Source organism: Oncorhynchus masou, chromosome 12 (genome assembly GCF_036934945.1).
Source record: "Oncorhynchus masou masou isolate Uvic2021 chromosome 12, UVic_Omas_1.1, whole genome shotgun sequence".
In the NCBI taxonomy this organism is placed as follows: Eukaryota; Metazoa; Chordata; class Actinopteri; order Salmoniformes; family Salmonidae; genus Oncorhynchus; species Oncorhynchus masou.
This window is the reverse complement of record NC_088223.1, coordinates 52,811,177-52,834,240: the sequence shown is the minus strand read 5'-3', so window position 1 is coordinate 52,834,240 and position 23,064 is coordinate 52,811,177. Positions and strand designations below refer to the sequence as shown.

Sequence of the window (23,064 nt, the reverse complement as noted above, 5' to 3'; positions counted from 1 at the left end):
GACCAAGGCAGCTCTAGCAGGGCAGAAATTTGATGATCTGACTTGTTGGAAAGGTGATATCCTATGCCACATTAAAAGTCACTGAGCTCTTCAGTACAGACCATTCTGACTTGCCTAGTTAAATCAATTCCATTCTACTGCCAATGTTTACATGGCTGTGTGCTCGATTTTTGTACACCTGCCGGCAACACCTGTGAGCTGAAATAGCCAAATCCACTAATTTGAAGGGGTTTCGACATGACCTTTGCCATGTAGTGTAGATTTGTGCGTTTGTGGATTTGCCACAGAGCTGGTGTCGGCCTGTAGTCTGTTCATATACTTGTGGAATAAGCCAAGGCACAGCGCTTAAAGGCCAAGTTAAATGTGTCTCGACCTGACATGGATCGATAATGGAAAACAGGCTTGTGATTGAACCTGGATAGTAGTGTAGGGGTTTTACACATCTTGTTATAAACTGGGTGGTTCGGGCCCTGAATGCTGATTGTCTGACAACCGTGGTACATCAGACCGTATACCACGGGTATGACAATACATTACTTTTTACTGCTCTGATTACGTTGGTAACCAGTTTATAATAGCAATAAGGCACCTAGCAATAAAGGCTGTATCCAAGCATTCTGCAATGCGGCACACATAAGAACAGCCCTTAGCCGTGGTATATTGGCCATATACCACACCTCCTCTGGCCTTATTGCTTAACTATAACTTTACAAAAAATATGCTTTTATTGAATTAATGAATCTGACTATTTGTTCTGTGCTTCAGGAATTGGAGAAGGTTCTTAACAAGTCACACCAAAGCAAAGATAAGGAAAGCTGGAAAGAGGAGTCTGGGTAAGTCCTCACTACACGGATAGACAGGAGGAGGAAGGGCAGAGAATTCACCTTCAAGTTATTTAAGTTTGAACTGAAATAATATTGATCTGTCAGTCTCCTTAGATAATTTATTTCCAACCCTAGTTAATGTACTGTAGGTGAGTTGATACTTAGCAGCTAGATGATAGCCGCTAGATGATAGTAGTCGTGAAATAATAACAACAGGCCGGGACAGTAGACATGCTGAGAAGGCTGCCGTTGGATAGCTGCCACTATAGTATGGCCACATTGTGAGTTCATGCTATTACAGTGTGAGTGTGAAGCAGCTGGCATAGGTTTCTGACTGTCATGTCCCTGTGGCCTGCAGCTCTGATAAAGATCAGCTAGCTGAGGAGGAGGAAGAGGAGGAGGAGGAGGAAGAGCTGAAGGAGGTGCTGGACCTGAGGAAGATTGCCGTCCAGCTCCTGCAGCAGGAGCAACAGAACAGGTGAGAGACTGACCTCTGACCCCATGGTCGTTTCCTCCTCTCTGACCTCACCTCACTCTGATCCCTGCTCCTAGCCCCATATCCCTCTGTCCTCTTCACCTCTACTGAGCTCAGCATCCCCCGCCCTCACCTCTGATCGCGCTTTCTCACTCCATCCTTGACCCCTTATCAGTGAAAGGGCAGGAAGATCCTGGGATGTTCTTGGAGGAGAGGGTTGGAAGGGGGAAGGGCTCTTCTTTTCATTCTACAAGACAGGAAAGAAAGGGACTTGATTTACAACCTTGACAGTCATGGGTTTCTGACTGGTTATTGGGGTTCTACCCATAGTTATATTAACAATAATCAATTGTCAGCGTGAGCCAGCCATAGCTGTTGCAGACAGCAGGTGATACGTGAAGAGTGCACGTTATCATTTCTCTTGCATTGGGTCCTTCTATACGCTCTCAGAAGAAAGGGTTCCAAAAGGGTTATTCGGCTGTTCCCATACGAGAACCCATTTTGATTCCAGGATGAACCTTTTTGGTTCCATGAAGAACCCTCTGTGGGAAAAGGGTTTGGCGTGTAACCAAAGAAAAACAGTTCTTCAAAGGGTTCTCCTGTGGGGACAGCTGAAGAACCCTTTTAAGTTCTCGATAGAACCTTTTTTCCCAAGAGTGTGTTACCTGTATTTTATCCATTGTATGCACAGATCCTAGTTCCTTTCCAGACATTTTACTACTCTTCTTTCTCCTGAAGTTACTCCATCACCACGCTCTAACTATCTCGATTCCTGCTCTGCATCTAACGAACCTCCCTGTCATTGGCTCCCCTCTTCTCTCCTCTTATTCCCTCCCTGCTTCATCCATCTCCTGCTCCTCCTCCACCTCGCCTCTTCCTTGGACCTGATTGGTGCACACATGATGTGTGGCTACTAGACGACGATCCTTAATTTGTAGAGCAGAGAGTCTAATTCATCGAAGGAGGGTTGCCGGCCGTGCACACAGGTAGAGACAGATGTGTGATAGAGTGAGATTGTTAACGTTTAAGGAGGTGGATGTATGTATAGAAAACTGTCAGGTTGGAGAATTAAATGCATGTTTCTGTGCCTTGTGAGATGAATGCACACCCTTCGATAGATTGTCTGTTGTTCTTAAATCCACCTGAACCCATTCTATATCATGACTGCCTGAACACATTGTGCCTGCAGAGAGAAAATGGATACTAACCACCACTCTGTCTACCTGTCCAGGTTCCTCAGTCACTCTGGCAGCTCTGGCAGCAAACAAAGGTCCCCCTCTCAGGCTATCCGCAGGTACGTACAGCACAGCTCTACCTAAACACAGTACTTCTGCCCGTTACACTCTAAGGCCTTGGGTCACGTGCATAAAACTAGCCGGTTTCCTGGGCGCAAGTTGAGCCGAGTCATACACTCAAAAGCATGGCATCATCGAAACTGTCCCAGTGACTCGTGTTATAGGATCTTGTCTCCAAAAATACAGTGCATTCGGAAAGTATTCAGACCCCTTGACTTTTTTCCACATTTTGTTACATTACAGCCTTATTCTAAAATGTATTAAATAATTGTTTTTCCTCATCAATCTATACTAGAGGTCGACCGATTATGATTTTTCAACGCTGATACCGATTTATTGGAGGACCAAAAAAAAGCCGGTACCGATTAATCGGCCGTTTTTTGTGTTTTTTTTTATTTTTTTTTATTTGTAATAATGACAATTACAACAATACTGAATGAACACTTATTTTCACTTAATATAATACATCAATAAAATCAATTTAGCCTCAAATAAACAACGAAACATGTTCAATTTGGTATAAATAATGAAAAAGAAAGTGTTGGAAAAGAAAGTAAAAGTGCTATATATGTGCCATGTAAGAAAGCTAACGTTTCAGTTCCTTGCTCAGAACATGAGAACATATGAAAGCTGGTGGTTCCTTTTAACACAAGTCTTCAATATTCCCAGGTAAGAAGTTTTAGGTTGTAGTTATTATAGGAATTATAGGACTATTTCCCGCGTTACCCATGCAGAGCAAGGGGAACAACCACTTCAAGTCTCAGAGCGAGTGACGTTTGAAACGCTATTAGCATTGGTTACACCAGCCTAAACTTGGGAGTTAATAGGCTTGAAGTCATAAACAGCTGCTGGCAAACGCACGAAAGTGCTGTTTGAATGAATGCTTATGAGCCTGCTGGTGCCTACCATCGCTCAGTCAGACTGCTCTATCAAATCATGGACTTAGTTATAACATGATAACACACAGAAATACGAGCCTTAGGTCATTAATATGGTCAAATCCGGAAACTATAATTTCATAAACAAGACGTTTATTCTTTCAGTGAAATACGGAACCGTTCCGTATTTTATCTAATGGGTGGCATCCATAAGTCTAAATATTCTTGTTACATTGCACAACCACCAATGTTATGTAATAATTACGAAAAATTCTGGCAAATTAGGCGTCCCAAACTGTTGCATATACCCTGACTCTGCGTGCAATGAACGCAAGAGAAGTGACACAATTTCACCTGGTTAATATTGCCTGCTAACCTGGATTTCTTTTAGCTAAATATGCAGGTTTAAAAAATATATACTTCTGTGTATTGATTTTAAGAAAGGCATTGATGTTTATGGTAAGGTACACATTAGAGCAATGATACGCACCGCATCGATTATATGCAACGCAGGACATGCTTGATAAACTAGTAATATCATCAACCATTTGTAGTTAACTAGTGATTATGATTGATTGATTGATTGATTGTTTTTATAAGATAAGTAATGCTAGCTAGCAACTTACCTTGGCTTACTGCATTCACATAACAGGCAGGCTCCTCATGGAGTGCACTGAGAGGCAGGTGGTTAGAGCGTTGGACTAGTTAACTGTAAGGTTGCAAGTTTGAAACCCTGAGCTGACAAGGTAAAAATCTGTCTTTCTGCCCCTGTACAAGGCAGTTAATCCACAGTTCCTAGGCCATCATTGAAAATAAGAATGTGTTCTTAACTGACTTGCCCAGTTAAATAAAGATGAAATAAAGGTGTAAAAAAACAAAATTATTATTGGCCAAATCGGTGTCCAAAAATACAGATTTCTGATTGTTATGAAAACTTGAAATCGGCCATTCCGATTAATCGGGTGACCTCTAATCTACACACAATATCCAATAATGACGAAGTGAAAACAGGTTTTTAGAAATGTTTGCAAATTTATTAATATTGAAAACAGAACAACCATATTTACATAAGTATTCAGACCCTTTGCTATGAGACTCAACATTGAGCCCAGGATCATCCTTGAGATGTTTCTACAACTTGATTGGAGTCCACATGTGGTAAATTCCAAATCATGTCCCATCTATTGAAAGGCACACACCTGTCTATATAAGGTCCCACAGTTGACAGTGCATGTCAGAGCAAAAACCAAGCCATGAGGTCGAAGGAATTGTCTGTAGAGCTCAGAGACAGGATTGTTTCAAGGCACAGACCTGGGGAAGGGTACCAAAACATTTCTGCAGCATTGAAGATCCCAAAGAACACTGTGGCCTCCATCATTTTTAAATGGACAACATTTGGAACCACGAAGAGTCTTCCTAGAGCTGGCTGCCCGGCCAAACTGAGCAATCGGGTGAGAAGGGCCTTGGTCAAGGAGGTGACCAAGAACCCGATGGTCACTATGACAGAGCTCCACAGTTCCTCTCTGGAAATGGGAGAACCTTCCAGAAGGACAACCATCTCTGCAGCACTCCACCAATCAGGCCTTTATGTTAGAGTTGCCAGACAGAAGCCACTCCTCAGTAAAAGGCATATGACAGCCCGCTTGGAATTTGCCAAAAGGCGCCTAAAGGACTCTCAAACCATGAGAAACAATATTCTCAGGTCTGATGAAACCGAGATTGAACTCTTTGGCCTGAATGCCAAGCGTTATGTCTGGAGGAATTCTGGCACCATCCCTACAGTGAAGCATGGGGGTGGCAACATCATGGTGTGGGGATGTCTTTCAGCTGCAGGTACTGGGAGACTAGTCAGGATCGGGGGAAAGATCAATGGAGCATAGTACAGAGAGATCCTTCATGAAAACCTGCTCCAGAGCACTCAGAACCTCATACTGGGGCGAGGGTTCACCTTCGAACAGGACAAAAACCCTAAGTACACAGCCAAGACAACACAGGAGTGGCTTCGGGACAAGTCTCTGAATGTCCTTGAGTGGCCCAGCCAGAGCCCGGACTTGAACCCGATCGTACATCTCTGGAGAGACCTGAAAATAGCTGTGCTATGATGCTCCCCATCCAACCTGACAGCGCTTGAGAGGATCTGCAGAGAGGAATGGGAAAAACTCCCCAAATATAGGTGTGCCAAGCTTGTAGTGTCATACCCAAGAGGACTTGAGGCTGTAGTAATCGCTACCAAGGTGCTTCAATAAAGCACTGAGGGTCTGAATACTTATGTAAATGTGATATTTCCATATTTTTTTATATATTTTTATATATAAATTAGCAAATAAAATGAACAAACTTTTTTATTTTTTATTTAAGGGGTGGATCAGCTTAATATTGCGGAAAGAATGTTGCTTCCATCAATGTAATTGTCTGCATAATTTCCAATCCCCCATATATTTTTGGGGGTAAATATATATATCCATATCCATATTTACATACACATACCTATATAGACATGCATACATACATACTTTTTAAAGATTATACCTTTATTCCCCGCAAACCCGACCACCCTTCCCCCAATTGGCGTAAACTAATAAACACTTAGACTTTTACTTTCAGTTTATACATCTTATACACATTTTACAGACAATCTATTTTACAATAGTTATATTTTCTTTGTTTTTAGTCCTTCCTCTATTTCTGATGTCCATCCAGTTTGATTTCTATTTGTAACTGTGCTATTTCGCAAAACTTCTGAACCCATATACATTTTACAGACGCCGTATGTTTTACATTGGTTACCTTGTTACTAGTCCCACCCTTCAGCTCCATTCAACCTCTCCCATCCATTTTGGATTTCTATTTGCCATATATTTTTCAACTGTGCTGTGATGCTTCACAAAAATATTGAACCTTTCTATTCTCATAGGTTCTACAGATTGTAAATGGAAAAATAAAACATTTAGCTAAAATAATTATATTATTGATTGATTGACTGTTTTTTCTTTGTCATTATGGGGCATTGGGATGTCATTATGGGGTATTGTGTGTAGATTGAGGGGGGGAAACTATTCAATCCATGTTAGAATAAGGCTGTAACATAACAAAATGTGGGAAAAAGTCGAGCAATCTGAATACTTTCTGAATGCACTGTAGCTATAACTACGAGTATTTACATTTTTACATGCGAGTCATTTAGCAGACGCTGTTATCCAGAGCGACTCAGAGTTAGTGAGTACATACTCTTAGTTTTGTACTGGTCCCCCGGAGGAATCAAACCCACAACCACAGCGCTGCACATGCTCTACCAATTGAGCTACACCAAATCAAGTCCAATTTTATTGGTCGCATACACATATTTAGCAGGTGTTATTGCCGGTGTTGCGAAATGCTTGTGTTCCTCGCTCCGACAGTGCAGTAGTATCTAACAATTCACAACAATACACACAAATCTAAAAGTAAAAGAATGTCATTAAGAAATATATCAATATTAGGATGAGCAACGTCTGAGTGGCATTGACTAAAATACAGTAGAATAGAATACAGTATATACATATGAGATGGGTAAAGCAGTATGTAATCATTTCATAAAGTGGCTAGTGTTCCGTTATTCAGGTGGCCAGTGATTCCATGTCTATGCAGTAAAGGTTCCATTGTCTGTTGTTATTGACTGTTGGCTGCCCTCGTGATGACACACTGTCCAATAAATGAGGGTATTGTCCATGAAGGTAAATACGTGTGACTGAGTGAGTCCGTGTGTTTTCCTGTCTCTCTCCTAGTGCCTCTCTGGATGAAGCGAGCAGTGGCACGTCAGTGCTGAGTGGGCAGGTAAGTACTTCCTGTCCTGTTTTCCACAGGGAACATGCTACTCATTGTTCCCATTTTGTGCGAGTAATACTACACCGTGGTCATTGTTTTCAATTCCCCTTTTTAATGTGTCTGTGTGCGAGGCCTTGGTGTTGGTGTCTGGGTTTCACTCATGTCGTTCACCTCTCTCTGTCTCTCTCTGGAAAAGGACCCTGACTTCACAGATGACGACGACGCTTTCTCTGAGGTCCTCCATTTTCATTCGTGCCTTTTTGTTTCCTCACCCTCATCACCGTCCATGTGAAGACATGGCTGTGTGCATGTTAGCCTTTTATAACTGAGTGACGTAGGGAGAGGCTTTAGGTCAATCATCTCTTTTAAATGATGTTCTAGTGCTGCTAAAGCCAAGGGGGTTTTGTCCATTATTGTATTGCCATTTGGTTAATACAGTGTCCAGTATCTTGACCCGTCTCTCTCTCTGTCTCTCTATCTCTCTCTCTGCAGCCCTCCTCTTCATGCTCCTACGATGGCAGCCTGAAATCCGAGTCAGACACGGAGCCAAAGTGGCCAGAGGTTCCACCTGTACTTAACCAGAACGAGGAGCGCAGGAGGAACAAGTATCTGAGGAAAGATTATCTGAAGGTAAGGAGACCATGGCTACCACATTGCACTCTGAATCCCATGATGTTGATTTCTATATGTATTTATTAAGGATCCCCATTTAGCTGTTGCCAAGGCAGAAGCTCCTCATTTTTTTAATTTTACCTTTATTTTACTAGGCAAGTCAGTTACGAACAAATTCTTATTTTCAATGACGGCCTAGGAACAGTGGGTTAACTGCCTGTTCAGGGGCAGAACGACAGATTTGTACCTTGTCAGCTCGGGGGTTTGAACTTGCAACCTTTCGGTTACTAGTCCAACGCTCTAACCACTAGGCTACCCTGCCGCCCCAACATTAAGGCTGTTTTATAGACAATTTTAAATATTACATGACGTTACATTTCACATCACATTAAGTGTGTTCCCTCAGGCCACTACTCTACTACCACATATCTACAATACGAAATCCATCTGTACGTGCATGTCTTATCATGTGCGTGTTTCAGCATGTCTGTGTGTGTCTCTTCACAGTCCCCACTGTTCCATAAGGTGTATTTTAGTCTTTTATTTTTTATTTATTTTGATCTGATTCTACTTTCTTGCATCAGTTACTTGATGTGGAATAGAGTTCCATGTAGCCATGGTTCTAAGTAGTACTTTGCGCCTCCCATAATATGTTCTTGACTTGGGGGCTGTGAAGAGACCTCTGGTGGTATGTCTTGTGGGGTATACATGGATGTCTGAGCTGTGTGCTAGTCGTTTAAACAGACAGCTGGGTGCATTCAGCTTGTCAACACTTCTTACAAAAACAAGTAGTGATGAAGTCAATCTCTCATCCACTTTGAGCCATGAGAGACGTACATACATGTTATTAATGTTAGCTCTCCGTGTATGTTTAAGGGCCAGTCATGCTGCCCTGTTCTGAGCCAATTGTAATTTTCCGAGGTCCCTCTTTGTGGCATCTGACCACACCTGTAGTCCAGGTGTGACAAAACTAGGGCCTGTATGACCTGCCTTGTTGATAGTGTTGTTAAAAAGGCAGGCAGAGCAGCACTTAATTATGTATCAACATGTTTGACCACGACAGTTTACAAACCAGGGTTACTCCAAGCAGTTTAGTCACCTCAACTTGCTCAAATTCTACTTTATTAATCAGAAGATTTAGTTGAGGTTTAGGGTTTAGTGAATGATTTGTCCCAAATGCTTATAGTTTTTGAAATATTTAGGACGAACATATTCCTTGCCACCCTTTCTGAAACTAACTGCAGCAACTTCTTCGGAATCGGTGTCCCTTCCACGGAACGGTTGAGCTAATGTAGGCTATTGCTATTAGCATTAACAAGACAATTTCCCAGGCCATAGACATATCTGATATTGGCAGAAAGCCTAAATTATTTTTAATCTAACTGCACTCTCCAATTTACAGTAGCTAGTACAGTTTAAAAAATACCATGCTCTTGTTTAAGGAGAGTGCACAATTTTGAACATGGAAAGTTTTTAATAAACAAATTAGGCACATTTGGGCAGTCTTGAAACAATATTTTGAACAGAAATGCAATAGTTCATTGGCTCAGTCTAAAACTGCACATACACTGTGCTGTCATCTCGTGGCCAAAATGTAAATTGCACCTGTGCTGGAATAATACATTATTATCAAAGCAAATTTTATTTGTCACTTACACATGGTTAGCAGGTGTTAATGCGAGTGTAGCGAAATGCTTGTGCTTCTAGTTCCTACCGTGCAGTAATATTTAACAGGTAATCTAACAATTCCTAACAATTTCACAGCAACTACCTTATATACACAAGTGTAAAGGAATGAATAAGAATATGTACATATAAATATATGGATGAGCGATGGCCGAACGGCATAGGCAAAATGCAGTAGATGGTATAGAGTACAGTATATCCATATGAGATTAGTAATGTAGGGTATGTAAACATTGTATAAAGTGGCATTGTTTAAAGTGACTAGTGATACATTTATTACATGCAATTTTTTATTATTAAAGTGGCTAGAGATTTGAGTCAGTATGTTGGCAGCAGCCACTTAATGTTAGTGATGGCTGTTTAACAGTCTGATGGCCTTGAGATAGAAGCTGTTTTTCATTTTCTCGGTCCTAGCTTTGATGCACCTGTACTGACCTCACACACACCAACCAGCTGGTCTGCGCATGCTCTGAGAACGTGGCTAGGGATGGAGTCTGTGTTGGCAGCTTTGCGAGGGTTCTTAACACATTTAATTGTTTTACTCACATTGGCTGCGGTGAGGAGAGGCTGCAGGTTTTGGTGGTGGACCATGTCAGTGGCACTGTATTGTCCTCAAAGCAAGCAAAGAGGTTGTTTTGTTTGTCTGGGAGCAAGACATGGCCTTTCTCTTGCATTTCAAAGATGATGGTACAAACAAAATACTAAAGAACAGGTGTTTTTTTTATTTGTATTATGTTTTACCAGATATATTGTGTTATATTCTCCTACATTACAAATTTCCACAAACTGCAAAGTGTTTCCTTTCAAATGGTACCAATAATATGCATATCCTTGCTTCAGGGTCTGAGCTACAGGCAGTTAGATTTGGGTATGTCATTTTAGGCAAAAACATGTAAAAAAGGGGCGATCCTTAAGAGGTTGTTGCAGTCATTTTACTTGCTGTAGTAGCTTACATGTACAATACAGTACATTCGGGAAGTATTCGGACCCCTTCCCTTTTTCCACATTTTGTTACGTTACAGCATTTATTCTAAAATTGATTAAATAAAAAAAATGTGCTCATCAATCCACACACAATACCCCACAATGATAAGGTGAAAACAGGTTTTTAGAAATGTTGGCAAATGTATTAAAAATAACTTATTTACATAAGTATTCAGACCGATGAGACTCGGAATTGAGCTTTTAATTGAGTTTTTACAACTTGATTGGAATCCACCTGTGATAAATTCAATTGATTGGACATTATTTGGGAATGTAAGGTCTATGTCTATGTAAGGTCCCACAGTTGGCCGTGCATGTCAGAGCAAAACCCAAGCCACGAGGTCGAAGGAATTGTCCTTAGAGCTCCGAGGCAGGATTGTGTCGAGGCACAGATCTAGGGAAGGATACCAAAAATAGTCTGCAACATTGAAGGTCTCCAAAAACACACGTTTGGAACCACCAAGACTCTTCCTAGAGCTGTCCGCCCGGGCAAACTGAGCAATCTGGGGAGAAGGGCCTTTGTCTGGGAGGTGACCAAGAATCTGATGGTCACTCTGACAGAGCTCCAGAGTTCCTCTGTGGAGATGGGAGAAGCCAGATGGAAGCCACTCCTCAGTAAAAGGCACATGACAGCCCACTTGGTGTTTGCCAAAAGGCACTGAAATGACTCTGACCATGAGAAACCAGATTTTCTGGTGTGATGAAACCAAGATTGAACTCTTTAGCCTGAATGCCAAGCTTCATGTCTGGAGGAAACCTGGCACCATCCCTACGGTGAAGCATGGTGGTGGCAGCATCATGCTGTGGGGATGTTTTTCAGTATCAGGGACTGGGAGACTAGTCAGGCACGAGGGAAAGACATTGAGCAAAGTACAGAGAGATCCTTGATGAAAACCTGCTCCAGAGCACTCAGGACCTCAGACTGGGATGAAGATTCACGTTCCAACAGGAATACGGCCCTATGCGCACAGCCAAGACAATGCAGGAGTGGCTTCTGGACAAGTCTCTGAATGTCTTTGAGTGGCCCAGCCAGAGCCTGGACTTGAACCCGATCGAACATCTCTGGAGAGACCTGAAAATTAGCTGTGCAGCGATGCTCTTCATTCAACCTGTCAGAGCTTGAGAGGATCTGCAGAGAAGAATGGGAGGAAATCCCCAAAAACAGGTGTGCCAAGCTTGTAGCGTCATACCCAAGGAGACTCGAGGCTGTAATCGCTGCCAAAGGTGCTTCAACAAAGTACTGAGTAAAGGGTCTGTTGTGTGTAGATTTATAAGGGGGACAAATAGATTTTAGAATAAGGCTGTAACGTACCACAATGTGAGAAAAGTTAAGGGGTCTGAATACTTTCCGAACGCACTATAGACACACTGGCTTTACTCAAAGCTACTGGCATGTCATTAGTAAAGATTGAAAAAGGTAAGGTGTCTAGACTGCTGCCCTGAGGAATTCCTGATTCTACCTGGATTATGTTGGAGAGGCTTCCATTAAACAACACACATTGTGTTCTGTTAGACAGGTAACTTATCCACAATATAGCAGGGGGTGTTAAGCCATAACACAAGTTTTTCCAGCAGCAAACTATGGTCAATAAGTCTAAAAAACAGCTCCCACAATCAATTTCTCTCAGCCAATCATCAGTCATTTGTGTGTAAGTGCCGTGCTTGTTGAGTGTCCTTCCCTATAAGCGTGCTGAAAGTCAATTTGTTTACAGTAAAATAGCATTGTATCTGGACAAACACAATTTTTTCCAAAAGTTTTACTAAGGTTGGTAACAGGCTGATTGGTTGGCTTTTTGAGACAGTAAGGGGGCTTTACTATTATTGAGTAGCTTAAGTACTTTTGCTTCCCTCCAAGCCTGAGAGCAGAATTCAGATTGTTTTAGCACTATCTACAGAGTTTTTAAAATATGGCTCATATCTACCTTTTTCATTTTTTTTACAAATGTCTGGAGTCTTGAAGAAAACATTGAAATCACGTGAAATCTGCTAATGACCATACAAAAACAGAGTAATGGAGAGCAATTTTCAATACGGCGAACTAGGTTCTAGGGCATGGATTAAATCTCTGCGTCTTCTCTCCTCACAGAACAAGTGCCAGAGTGCCCGACGAAACTCAAGTGGGAACGACGAGTGTGAGGTGAGATCAGCTATCCAATCACATGCACAGTAAAAGCACAATTACAATCAAATTATGTCAGCACATGCTCAAGCAAATATCCTCATTGGTTGTTCTATCTGACCAATAATGAAATGATGTATTTTGTGTGCAGGAGGTATTGCGGAATGCTGAGTTCAGCACCACCCTCACAGTGTTTGGCCTTAAACCAAGATCAGGTAATTTGAATTATTTAACTTGTTCAGGGGTTAGTCATTCCTTTTTATAAAGCTTTTATTTATTATTGTATGATTAGGCAATACAAGTGGCACACATTTTCAAGTCAAGGTTTTTAACTCTTAAGTAATTGTAAAACAGAGAACATGTGGTGGAGCAATGAGTTTGAACATGTTGTTGTGCAATTATGATGCAGGCTATTAATAGTGCCATTTACTGTATTTGGTATTGTAATATGGTGATTCTGGTGAAGTATTACAGCTTGTCCAAAGCATGGCCGATACATTGCTTATGACCTCTTCGGCATACTATTCTGCTCTCCCAAGCAAAAAGGTAGTAACTGCTCATAGTGGAACTGAGAAAAAATGTCTTCAAAAGTTTTTTAATTGTCTTGCCAAATGAATTCCAGGGAGATCATTGGCGATGCATGAGTACTATGCATTGCCTTACTATGAGTACTTTTTTAAAATTCATGTTGACCCTGACCTCTGACATGACCTCTGACCTTTAAACGGCAGTTACTGCCTTCTTCCTTGGCATGATATGTTATAAATTGCAGGGTAATACCAAAGCTAAGAGCAGTATCAGCCATTTTCATTTGTTAGTTTACTATACTTCTCATTTATGCTATTAATACAAGAGCAGTGTAATTACTGACAGTATAACAGAGTTGAACCTGCATCCTTTGTGTGTCTTCCACTAAGATACCAGTTGAATTTAGAGATGTAGGTTCTGCGTCAGTCACATTACATACTGTGTTTGACAAGTAGCCCATGTCTTGTTATAAGAATACACGTGAAAAGCAGCACTGCAATTGTTTGAATTACATGAAATGATTACCTGTCTTGTAATATATAATGATGGAACATGATAGAAGGATGACGTAGGATAATAGGAATGATAAAAAATTACCATGAGATTGCTAATAACATTCTATTTGTATTTTTTTCAAATGATACTTCTGAATGATTAAATAAATAACAGTTTTCAGAATACATTTTAAACATATTTACATGTTCATCATCATATTGCTAGCTAACTAATTAATTTTAATCTCAGATCTACTTAGCTAGCTAGTTCTTACCAGTGTCTGGATGTCGGCGTTTCAGAGCAAGTTCAACCATCATTTCCCCGCTTGAATGCTGTGACATGGGGTTGTATCTGTAGATTATCAATGTGTGTAGCTATCAATCAATGTCATACAGGTTCGATTGCGCCACTTAAAATTACTTGAAACCAAGGTAAAACGCAGTAACTGCAGCCAAGGGCAGGATGAAACGAAGCTAAAAGGCAGTAAGTTCTGTTACTGCCATTTACCTTAGTTTCACAGTAACTTTTTGCAGTTACTGCTAATACGACCCCCATTTTTTCCAAAACACAATACAATAGAGGCAGGATACTTGTCCACATGATTAAGCATGTGTTTTAATGTAACAAAAATGACATTAACTCATTTTCAACCAAAAGAACAGTTACCACCATTTTGCTTTGGAGGGCAGAAGAGTGATGAGCTAAATGTCATACCCCAGTAGTTATCATTATGTGACACAAGATATTTTAGTTGATGCAAATACAATCAATGTCAACTGTTGTGTGTGCCTCAGTGTACATTTGACATTTTAGTAATTTAGTAGAAGCTCTTATCCAGTAGTCCGTGCATACTTTTTCGTACGCCTGGGCGGCTTTAAAGGGGCAATCTGTGATTGCTACATCTATTTAAGGATTTTAAATTAATGATATACACTACCGGTCAAAAGTTTTAGAACACCTACTCATTCAAGGGGTTTTCTTTATTTTTACTATTTTCTACATTGTATAATTATAGTGAAGACATCAAAACTATAAAATGACACATATGGAATCATGTAGTAACCAAAAAAGTGTTAAACAAATCAAAATAGATTTGAGATTCTTCAAATAGCCACCCTTTGCCTTGATGATCGTTTTGCACACTCTTTGCATTCTCTCAACCAGCTTTGAGGTAGTTACATGGAATGCATTTCAATTAACAGGTGTGCCGCCTTAAAAGTTAATTTGTGGAATTTCTTTCCTTCTTAATGCGTTTGAGCCAATCAGTTGTGTTGTGACAAGGTAGGGGGTATACAGAAGATAGCCTTATTTGGTAAAAGACCAAGTCCAAATTATAGCAAGAACAGCTCAAATAAGCAAAGAGCAACAACAGTCCATCATTACTTTAAGACATGAAGGTTAGTCAATACAGAAAATTTCAAGAACTTTGAAAGTTTCAAGTGCAGTCGCAAAAACCATCAAGCGCTATGACAAAACTGGCTCTCATGAGGACTGCCACAAGAAAGGAAGACCCAGAGTTACCTCTGCTGCAGAGGATAAACTGATTAGAGTCCACAACTGGCAGCTTCATTAAATCATACCCGCAAAACACCAGTCTCGACGTCAACAATGAAGAGGCGACTCCGGGATGCTGGCCTTCTAGGCAGAGTTCCTCATCCCGGAGTTGCATCTTCACTGTTGACGTTGAGACTGGTGTTTTGCGGGGACTATTTAATGAAGCTGCCATTTCTCAGAACAAGAATAGACTGATGAGTTTCAGAAGAACGGTCTTAGTTTCTGGCCATTTTGAGCCTGTAATCGAACCCACAAATACTGACGCTCCAGATACTCAACTAGTCTAAGGAAGGCCAGTTTCATTGCTTCTTTAATCAGAACAACAGTTTTCAGCTGTGCCAACATAATTGCAAAAGGGTTTTCTAATGATCAATTAGCCTTTTAAATGATCAACTTGGATTAGCTAACACAATGTGCCATTGGAACACAGGATTGATGGTTGCTGATAATGGGCCTCTGTACGCCAATGTAGATATTCCATAAAAAATCTGCTGTTTCCAGCTACAATAGTCATTTACAACATTAACAATGTTTATACTGTATTTCTGATCAATATGATGATATTTTAATGTACAAAAATGTGCTTTTCTTTCAAAAACAAGGACATTTCTAAGTGACCCCAAACTTTTGAAATGTAGTGTAGTTGAGAGTGCAAGTGTGTGCAAAGCTGTCAAGGCAAAGGCTGGCTATTTGAAGAATCTCAAATATAAAATATATTTTGATTTGTTTAACACTTTTTTGGTTACTACATGATTCCATATGTGTTATTTCATAGTTTTGATGTCTTCACTATTATTCGCCAATGTAGAAAAAATCTTGAATGAGTAGGCGTTCTGAAACTTTTGACCGGTAGTGTAAACCCATTTATTTCTTGAATAATGTTACTTATAAATGCCTCATGAGCTTTGTTCAACCCGCTCCCCATCAGAACATACTTTTTTTTTACCCCATTGTTTGTAAACAATTTAATTGTAAAATATAAAAAAATAAGACATGTACAGCCTCAACCATATAATTTTGATATCGTGATCAGTCCTTGCATCCATAGCTCTATGAATCTGTGAGTAGTTACTTTTCTCCAGCCCCATCCCTCAGCTGTTTACCAAATCAGTGGCCACTTTGTTTGAACTACATATTGCCCTTTTAAAAATGAATAAATAAATAGAGAAGAAGAACTATTTAAGGATTTTGTAGCAATCCAACAAACAGGGCAATGTGTTCTTGACCGGTGCACTCTGTTCTGTGCTCCCCTGTCAATCACCGGACATTTTGACCACACTTTGACTGCAGTTCTAGTTAGCATTGCAGAAGAGAGAGTTCACGAGGTGACGCTCTGAACTGTCCTTCCGAGTAAAATGGTTGGAGGAGTTCAGTGGAATTTCCATGGTATTCAGCAACCAATAAATAGTTTACGAAAATAAGAAATGTTATGTTGAACCCACAGACAGGCTACGAAGGAGATTTCCTTAGAAGTAGCAATAGATTTGATTATATAATATATAGTATTTATTATCCTCCATTCATTTTCATCTTTAGTGAGGGCTCAGGATTTCCACACTAAAGAGAGTTACTAAACAAAACTTGTTTGACATTCAAATACACACTTCACTGGCCTAGAAGTAATCATGGTCTGGACATTCCAAAGTTACAGTAATGGTTGGAATGAAGCCTGTGTGTAAATGTGACCGGTGTCGATTGCATTTTGATCAGCTTACAGATGACAAGCGGATCATGGTTGGTGTTGATCTTTTTGTTCTCTGATAATGACAGGGAAAGACATCCATCAACAAATGCTGTGCTTCCCTAACACACCAAACTCCTGTCTTCCACATGGGTACCGTAGACAGGGCTAAGACTAACAATCTCGTTTGACAACTATATAATGCAATGTACAGTATAAAATGTAGCTAATGTCCAGTATAGCCTACGGGCTTTAACATTCATCAACAGCCAGACGTTACGTACAGCTCGTACATGACGTGCACTTGCAAACTAAGTCAAATCAAATATCGTCAAAATATCATAAACAAAGACATGACATACCTGATTAAAGAAACAAACAACATCCATACATTAAGTGTTGTGCTGCCGTTGTGCACCAACTCAAGTACAAATGAACAAAAGGGGACATGAAATAGCCATGTTAGCCCAATGATGACATGTACAGAGGAAATGACAGTAACTAGCTAGCATGTACAGCATTCACAAATCAACATATACAAAGCGAATAAATGCTTGAAATGCGTACATTTCACAATATACTGGTAGAAACCCCTAATATGACAAGGTCAGTGGCAATATAAACACAATATCTATAGAATTGATTAGGATTTTCATGGGAACATTTTTGAGTAACCTCCCTCTTCCACATGAAGAGGTAAGGGGGGGGGGGATGTTTATAAGGGGTAATGCAGAAAGATTTATGCGACATTTTAAAAGGGCACGTACAACAACAAAAGGAATGTACACTAACATCAGACATATCAGATTGTGCAATTTTACAACATGAATTTCAACACTTATTAATTCATGTCATTAAAAACTCTAGACTCTGAGCTCATCTCGGCAGGGCCCAGGGGTATACCCAGGAGTTTACTGTTTGAAAGTCTCAGTATGTCACACGCTATATGCTTCCTATATGTTGTCGCAGCTTTTTGCCGAAGCAGCCGCCAGGAGCCGTCAGACCCCAGTTTCACCATGAGGAGGAAGATGGAGCACCTGCGGGAGGAGATGGAGCAGGTTGGCCTCCTACGGCAGGTCAGGGGATTCAGAAAACACAGGGTGACACACCATGATCAAAAGACACCACCAATAACCTGATTAGACTTTATAGACGTTTGCAAAAGGTATTATGTAGCAGTCCTTTTACAAATTTCCATCATTAATTTGGACCCTTTATTGGCCTATGTGGATGAGGATAAATAGAAATAATATTTCTTACAGAAGAAATATGAAAAGCATATGCATGACCATGGTAGCAATGCAAAGGGAAGAGTTTGGAGATGATGGTAAAACTATTAGACCAAAGGTGAGGACACAACAGTTCACCTCGATCCGTTCCGAACAACCCAGGGTATGGTGCCGTGTCATCTTGTGACTGTACATCAAACGTAGTGATCGTAAAGGTTGATGCTGTATGAGTTTTATGATATGGAAATGTGAAGTGCACGGCGTGCTTGTTTGACATCAAAGTGGTATTTGTTTTACTCCTCAACGCCTTATCTTTCAAAATACGTAGTCCTCTTTATTTACAGTGTTTCCCTCACTTGGACAACAAAAAAATGTGCTAAAGTTGCACAATTAGCAGGAGGGCAACTTCTTGTCATTCGAGGTCCTCAAGTTCAGAATGCCTGTCAGTCAAAACCCATACAGCGCTGTGATGTTACTGTACACCACCTGCATTACAATGTAGGTGTTTATCAATGCCCTTTATCAACCCTAGTGAAACGGCTATGGAAAATCAGCAGCTTTCCCACAGGGTTGTGAACAATGGCCTGTTGACAGCGAGCAGTTGACAGAGTTTACCAAAGTATACAGTGTAATTATGAGATGTTTTCCTCCTCTGATGGGCCTTGAATGGGCTCTTTCGTGTTGTCTGGAGTTCCTCAGAATTCTCAACGTGTCGCTACTTGTTCCTCCAGACAGCTGTAGGTAGCACTGTATCCCGGGGGGTCACTCTGGGTAACACTGTGGGTTACTTCAAACTCCTCCTGTAAAATAATCTTTGTCCATGTCTTGCGTTAGCAGTTGTAATAGGTGATCTACATTATTCCACAGGGATCTACAGAATCCATGTTGAGTGTGTTGTTTCTCTGACTCCTCTTAGAACCTGGAGTCCAGACTGAAGGTCTTGCTGCCGGACGATGTGGGAGCTGCTCTGATGGATGGCGTTGTCTTGTGCCATCTGGCCAATCACATTCGCCCTCGGTCGGTGGCCAGCATCCATGTACCCTCGCCCGCAGTGGTAAGCACCAGTTGAAAACCTGTTGTTTGAAATCCCTAAAGCCAAAGCAAACCACCAGCCAAGAATAAACAAAAAATGCCTGTAACTGTTGACCAACTCTGTCCCACAGCCAAAGCTTAGCATGGCCAAGTGCCGCAGGAATGTGGAAAACTTCCTGGATGCCTGTAAGAAGCTGGGTGTGCCACAGGTAAACACACACCACTTAATTAAACAATAAGACCTGAGGGTGTGTGGTATATGGCCAATATACCACAACTAAGGGCTGTTCTTAAGTACAAAACAATGCGGAGTGTCTTGATACAGCCTTTAGCCATAGTATATTGGTCATATAACACAAACCCCAAGGTGCCTTATTGCTATTATAAACTTGTTACCAACGTAACTAGAGCAGTAGAAAAATAAATGTTTTGTCATACCCTTGGTATACAATCTGATATACCACGGCTGTCAGTCAATCGGAATTCAGGGCTTGAACCACTCAATTTATAATCACTACTATCTTTTTCTGTCATCATCCATAGATCTGATATGCCTCTTTCCCCAGTTGTGGTACACTCCCTAACCAGTAGACCAGCTACAAATATGAAAACCATCTTTGGATAACCATCTGTAAATCAACTTTTGACAGATTCCTGAAGTTAATGTGGATAGGTTATGATGGATCGGTTGAGCTGTGCCACTCCTTTTGGTTTCGACAACTGAGTTGTCTTGCCAAAAATATCTTTCACCAAATAAATAGACTGGTACCTAGAGCAGCATGACAGAGATATAAACATCAATTCACTTGTACTGTCCTTTTAAGTGTCTTGAAAGGTCTGGTGATGACTGCGTGCTGTGTTTTGTCCCTGGCAGGACAAGCTGTGTTTGCCCCACCACATCCTAGAGGAGCGTGGGCTGGTGAAGGTGGGCATGACCGTCCAGGCTCTACTGGATCTGCCAGCCTCCAAGCCCACCCAGCTGTCTGCTGTCTAACAGCAGCCTGGACACTGCCTCCACCCTCCCTGTCCAGTCCAGTCAAGCCATTCACCCCCCCAGCCCTACACCCCACAGAGGAGGGGGCTTCCAGCCCGCTTCGCTCATCACCAGAGAACCGTTAGGGGCAAGGGCACGGGGGGTTGCAGGGAGTCCATTGTCAGCTGATTGAGCCAGGAGAAGGAGGGGTTAATTCAGATCCTCCCACCCTTCCTATATGATGTCAGCTGGGACCCGCCTCCCATCCATCAGATTGTTAGCTTCTGTCATGTCCTACCCTCAGGGGACCCTACTGTGTGTGTGTGTAGAGTACCAGTGTGACTGTCTGTGTGACCTGCGCAGTGTGGACTTTACGAGTGCTGGTGAACCCAAAGCCAGGTCAGAGGTCAGACTAAGGAGGGAATCGCAGTGAAGATGAAGACCTGTCTGTCACCATGGTGATATTGACTGGCCCATGGTCAGACACCATTGAACCTAGTGGTGCCAACACTGAAGTCACTGGGTTTTCAATTATCGGTATTAAAATACATTGGTAGTCAATTTATAGCTGTTTTAAAGGCATGTACTCACTCTTTCACTCAGAGAACTTAACTGCATGCTGGCCCACCAGCCATACCACATAACTCAAGTGGTCCTTAACCTCTTTGACTTTTCTTTTGTAGAACAATTTAGCATTCAAATTGGATTTTGAGTCCTATTTGTACAAGAGCGTTGTGTTCTATCACAGTATACCTCTGTTTGATATCACAGAGGTAAAGCTTGGGATGTCCTTAACAGTGCTTTACCTCAGAGGAGCCACCAGTAGCTCAACCCCAGTACACACACTTCTTACAGTCTGCATTTGACTAGCATTATTGTACTATCAATAACAGTGCTATTTGGGGGAAGAATGCTAAGTTTACTTTTAAAAGCATGGTGTCCATGATTCAGATGGATGTTAAAACTGCCGCACATTCGGATAGAGACTTTCTCACCTGCACAAGGTTGCTGATGGTGTTGGTCTCATGTCCAATGACCCATCTGTCTACTGCTCTGTTGTGGTGAAGGGAGGATGCTCTGAGGTACTGCAGGTGGTTTTGATAGCTCACCACACTGTACAGTATACAAGAGAGCCATCCCACTGTCACGGGACCTTCTGTCAAATGCAGACCTAAAGACATAAGACTACTGTGACTGCATGTAGCTTTGATTTGAACCACATGTTTGTTTTGAATAGGACTAGTTTAAAGCACAGGGGTATGTAGTTGGGATATTGTACCATATACACTTACAATCCTGAGATTGTGTTTTTTGGTCATTTGATGCAATGAAACATTTTTTTTAATGTTGAAATATTTCATCTTTAAGTTTACAACTTGCTCCTCTGGTTGGATTCACATCTGCAAAACGTCAAATAAGGAAAACAAAATAAGCAATTAGGTGATCCCATAGATTAATCTTAACCATTGAAATATTTTATCAGGGAAACTATTTATCTATTTATTTTTTCTATTTATGTGCTTTGTTTGTTTGTGTTTCACCCCTGATGACCCCCTTAAGTTATGTGACTGGAGTTTTCAGCTCCAAACTTATGATATTGTCCTGCTTTAATGCTGCATTTGTAAAAATTCAAATAGTGGGAAGTGGTAATTTACCACCATAGAGTTAGATGGAGGACTCAAGATTGATAAAAACCTGTTCTGGCGTTGCCATTGAGGGCTTCACCATTTTTAAAGAAGTCAACTGGGTGGGACTTCCTTGTGGGTGAAGGAAGGATCACATCATTCCACCTGGGTAATCAGGAGGGATCAGCCAATAAATTATACTCATGAGCAAACATTCCATAACTCTAGGCGGCAGTAAATCGCCATCCTTGGCTTTATACCTGTTCAAGCAACACACTCTAGATGGCAGTATGCACCCTTTCAGTTTGTTTACCAACTCACAGAAGTAGTAGATTAAGAAAATTGAAAACGCCCTCTATGGCGCTGCCCGTGCGCTCACAGAGGCCATAATGGAACATGTACAAAGATCTCTACGTTTACCACATACGGCTAGGAAAAATACATTTGAACAGCCCTCCAACTGGTAATTACTAGTGGAAAACTTGTCTCATCCTTGAGTGGGAGGTAGGAATTTACCAGTTGTGAAATCGTAAATACCAGTTGGATGCATTCACTTGCCTTGATCTGGTTGAGAAACCCCTGATTTGCTAATAGACAAAAAGCTGTCTCAAACATTAACTAAAAGTATAGCTATCAGGTTTGTAAACAAATTATAGTGTTTAAAAACCATATTAATATATTAGCATTTGGGTACAGTTTGTTCTTAGGTGTCTCAAAGTCCGATTCAATTAACCTCAAATTGCAGGAAATCTAAACCATTGTTCCTGCAGCGAATAGTTTCACTTAAAAGGAGTTTCATTTGGTTTCCATTTAGTAATGATGGTACTATTATTGCAAATATCCATTCTTAACTTCAAATTTGCTTTTGTGTGGGATGCAGGAACAATGGTATTTCAAATAAAATTTTAATAGTCACATGCACCGAATACAACAGGTGTAGACCTACAGTGAAATGCTTACTTACGAGCCCCTAACCAACAATGCAGTTAAAAAAAAAAAATGCGGATGGGAATAAGAAATAAAAGTAGCAAGTAATTAAATGGCAGCAGTAAAATAACAATAGCGAGACTATATGCAGGGGGGTACAGAGTCAATGTGCGGGGGGGGGTGTAAGTCATGAAGGGGGCACAACAAAACCTGTCTTGGTATGCTTGGACCATGTTAGTTTGTTGGTGTTGTGGACACCGAGGAACTTGAAGCTCTCGACCTGCTCCACTACAGCCCCATCGATGAGAATGGGGGTGTGCTCGGTCCTCTGTTTCCTGTAATC

The 23,064-nt window shown here is 41.1% G+C and overlaps 1 protein-coding gene across 5 annotated transcripts in view; it reads left to right on the top strand.

Moving 5' to 3' along the window:
- LOC135550381 (leucine-rich repeat and calponin homology domain-containing protein 2-like) overlaps positions 1 to 22,880 on the top strand; it is an 81,845-nt gene extending 58,965 nt beyond the window's left edge. The window contains exons 10-22 of one of the 5 annotated variants that reach the window (XM_064981116.1): positions 766 to 833; positions 1,183 to 1,302; positions 2,217 to 2,285; positions 2,531 to 2,593; positions 7,237 to 7,285; positions 7,473 to 7,511; positions 7,769 to 7,906; positions 12,645 to 12,695; positions 12,829 to 12,892; positions 17,905 to 18,011; positions 19,081 to 19,218; positions 19,328 to 19,405; positions 20,071 to 22,880. In XM_064981116.1, coding sequence (XP_064837188.1) covers positions 766 to 833; positions 1,183 to 1,302; positions 2,217 to 2,285; positions 2,531 to 2,593; positions 7,237 to 7,285; positions 7,473 to 7,511; positions 7,769 to 7,906; positions 12,645 to 12,695; positions 12,829 to 12,892; positions 17,905 to 18,011; positions 19,081 to 19,218; positions 19,328 to 19,405; positions 20,071 to 20,190 — 1,104 coding nt within the window. In that variant the 3' untranslated portion in view covers positions 20,191 to 22,880. Of the gene's footprint in view, positions 1 to 765; positions 834 to 1,182; positions 1,303 to 2,216; positions 2,286 to 2,530; positions 2,594 to 7,236; positions 7,286 to 7,472; positions 7,512 to 7,768; positions 7,907 to 12,644; positions 12,696 to 12,828; positions 12,893 to 17,904; positions 18,036 to 19,080; positions 19,219 to 19,327; positions 19,406 to 20,070 lie in introns of all 5 variants that reach the window. The other 4 variants (XM_064981115.1, XM_064981120.1, XM_064981118.1 and 1 more) reach the window with 4 other exon arrangements.
- The last annotated feature ends 184 nt before the right edge of the window (positions 22,881 to 23,064 follow it).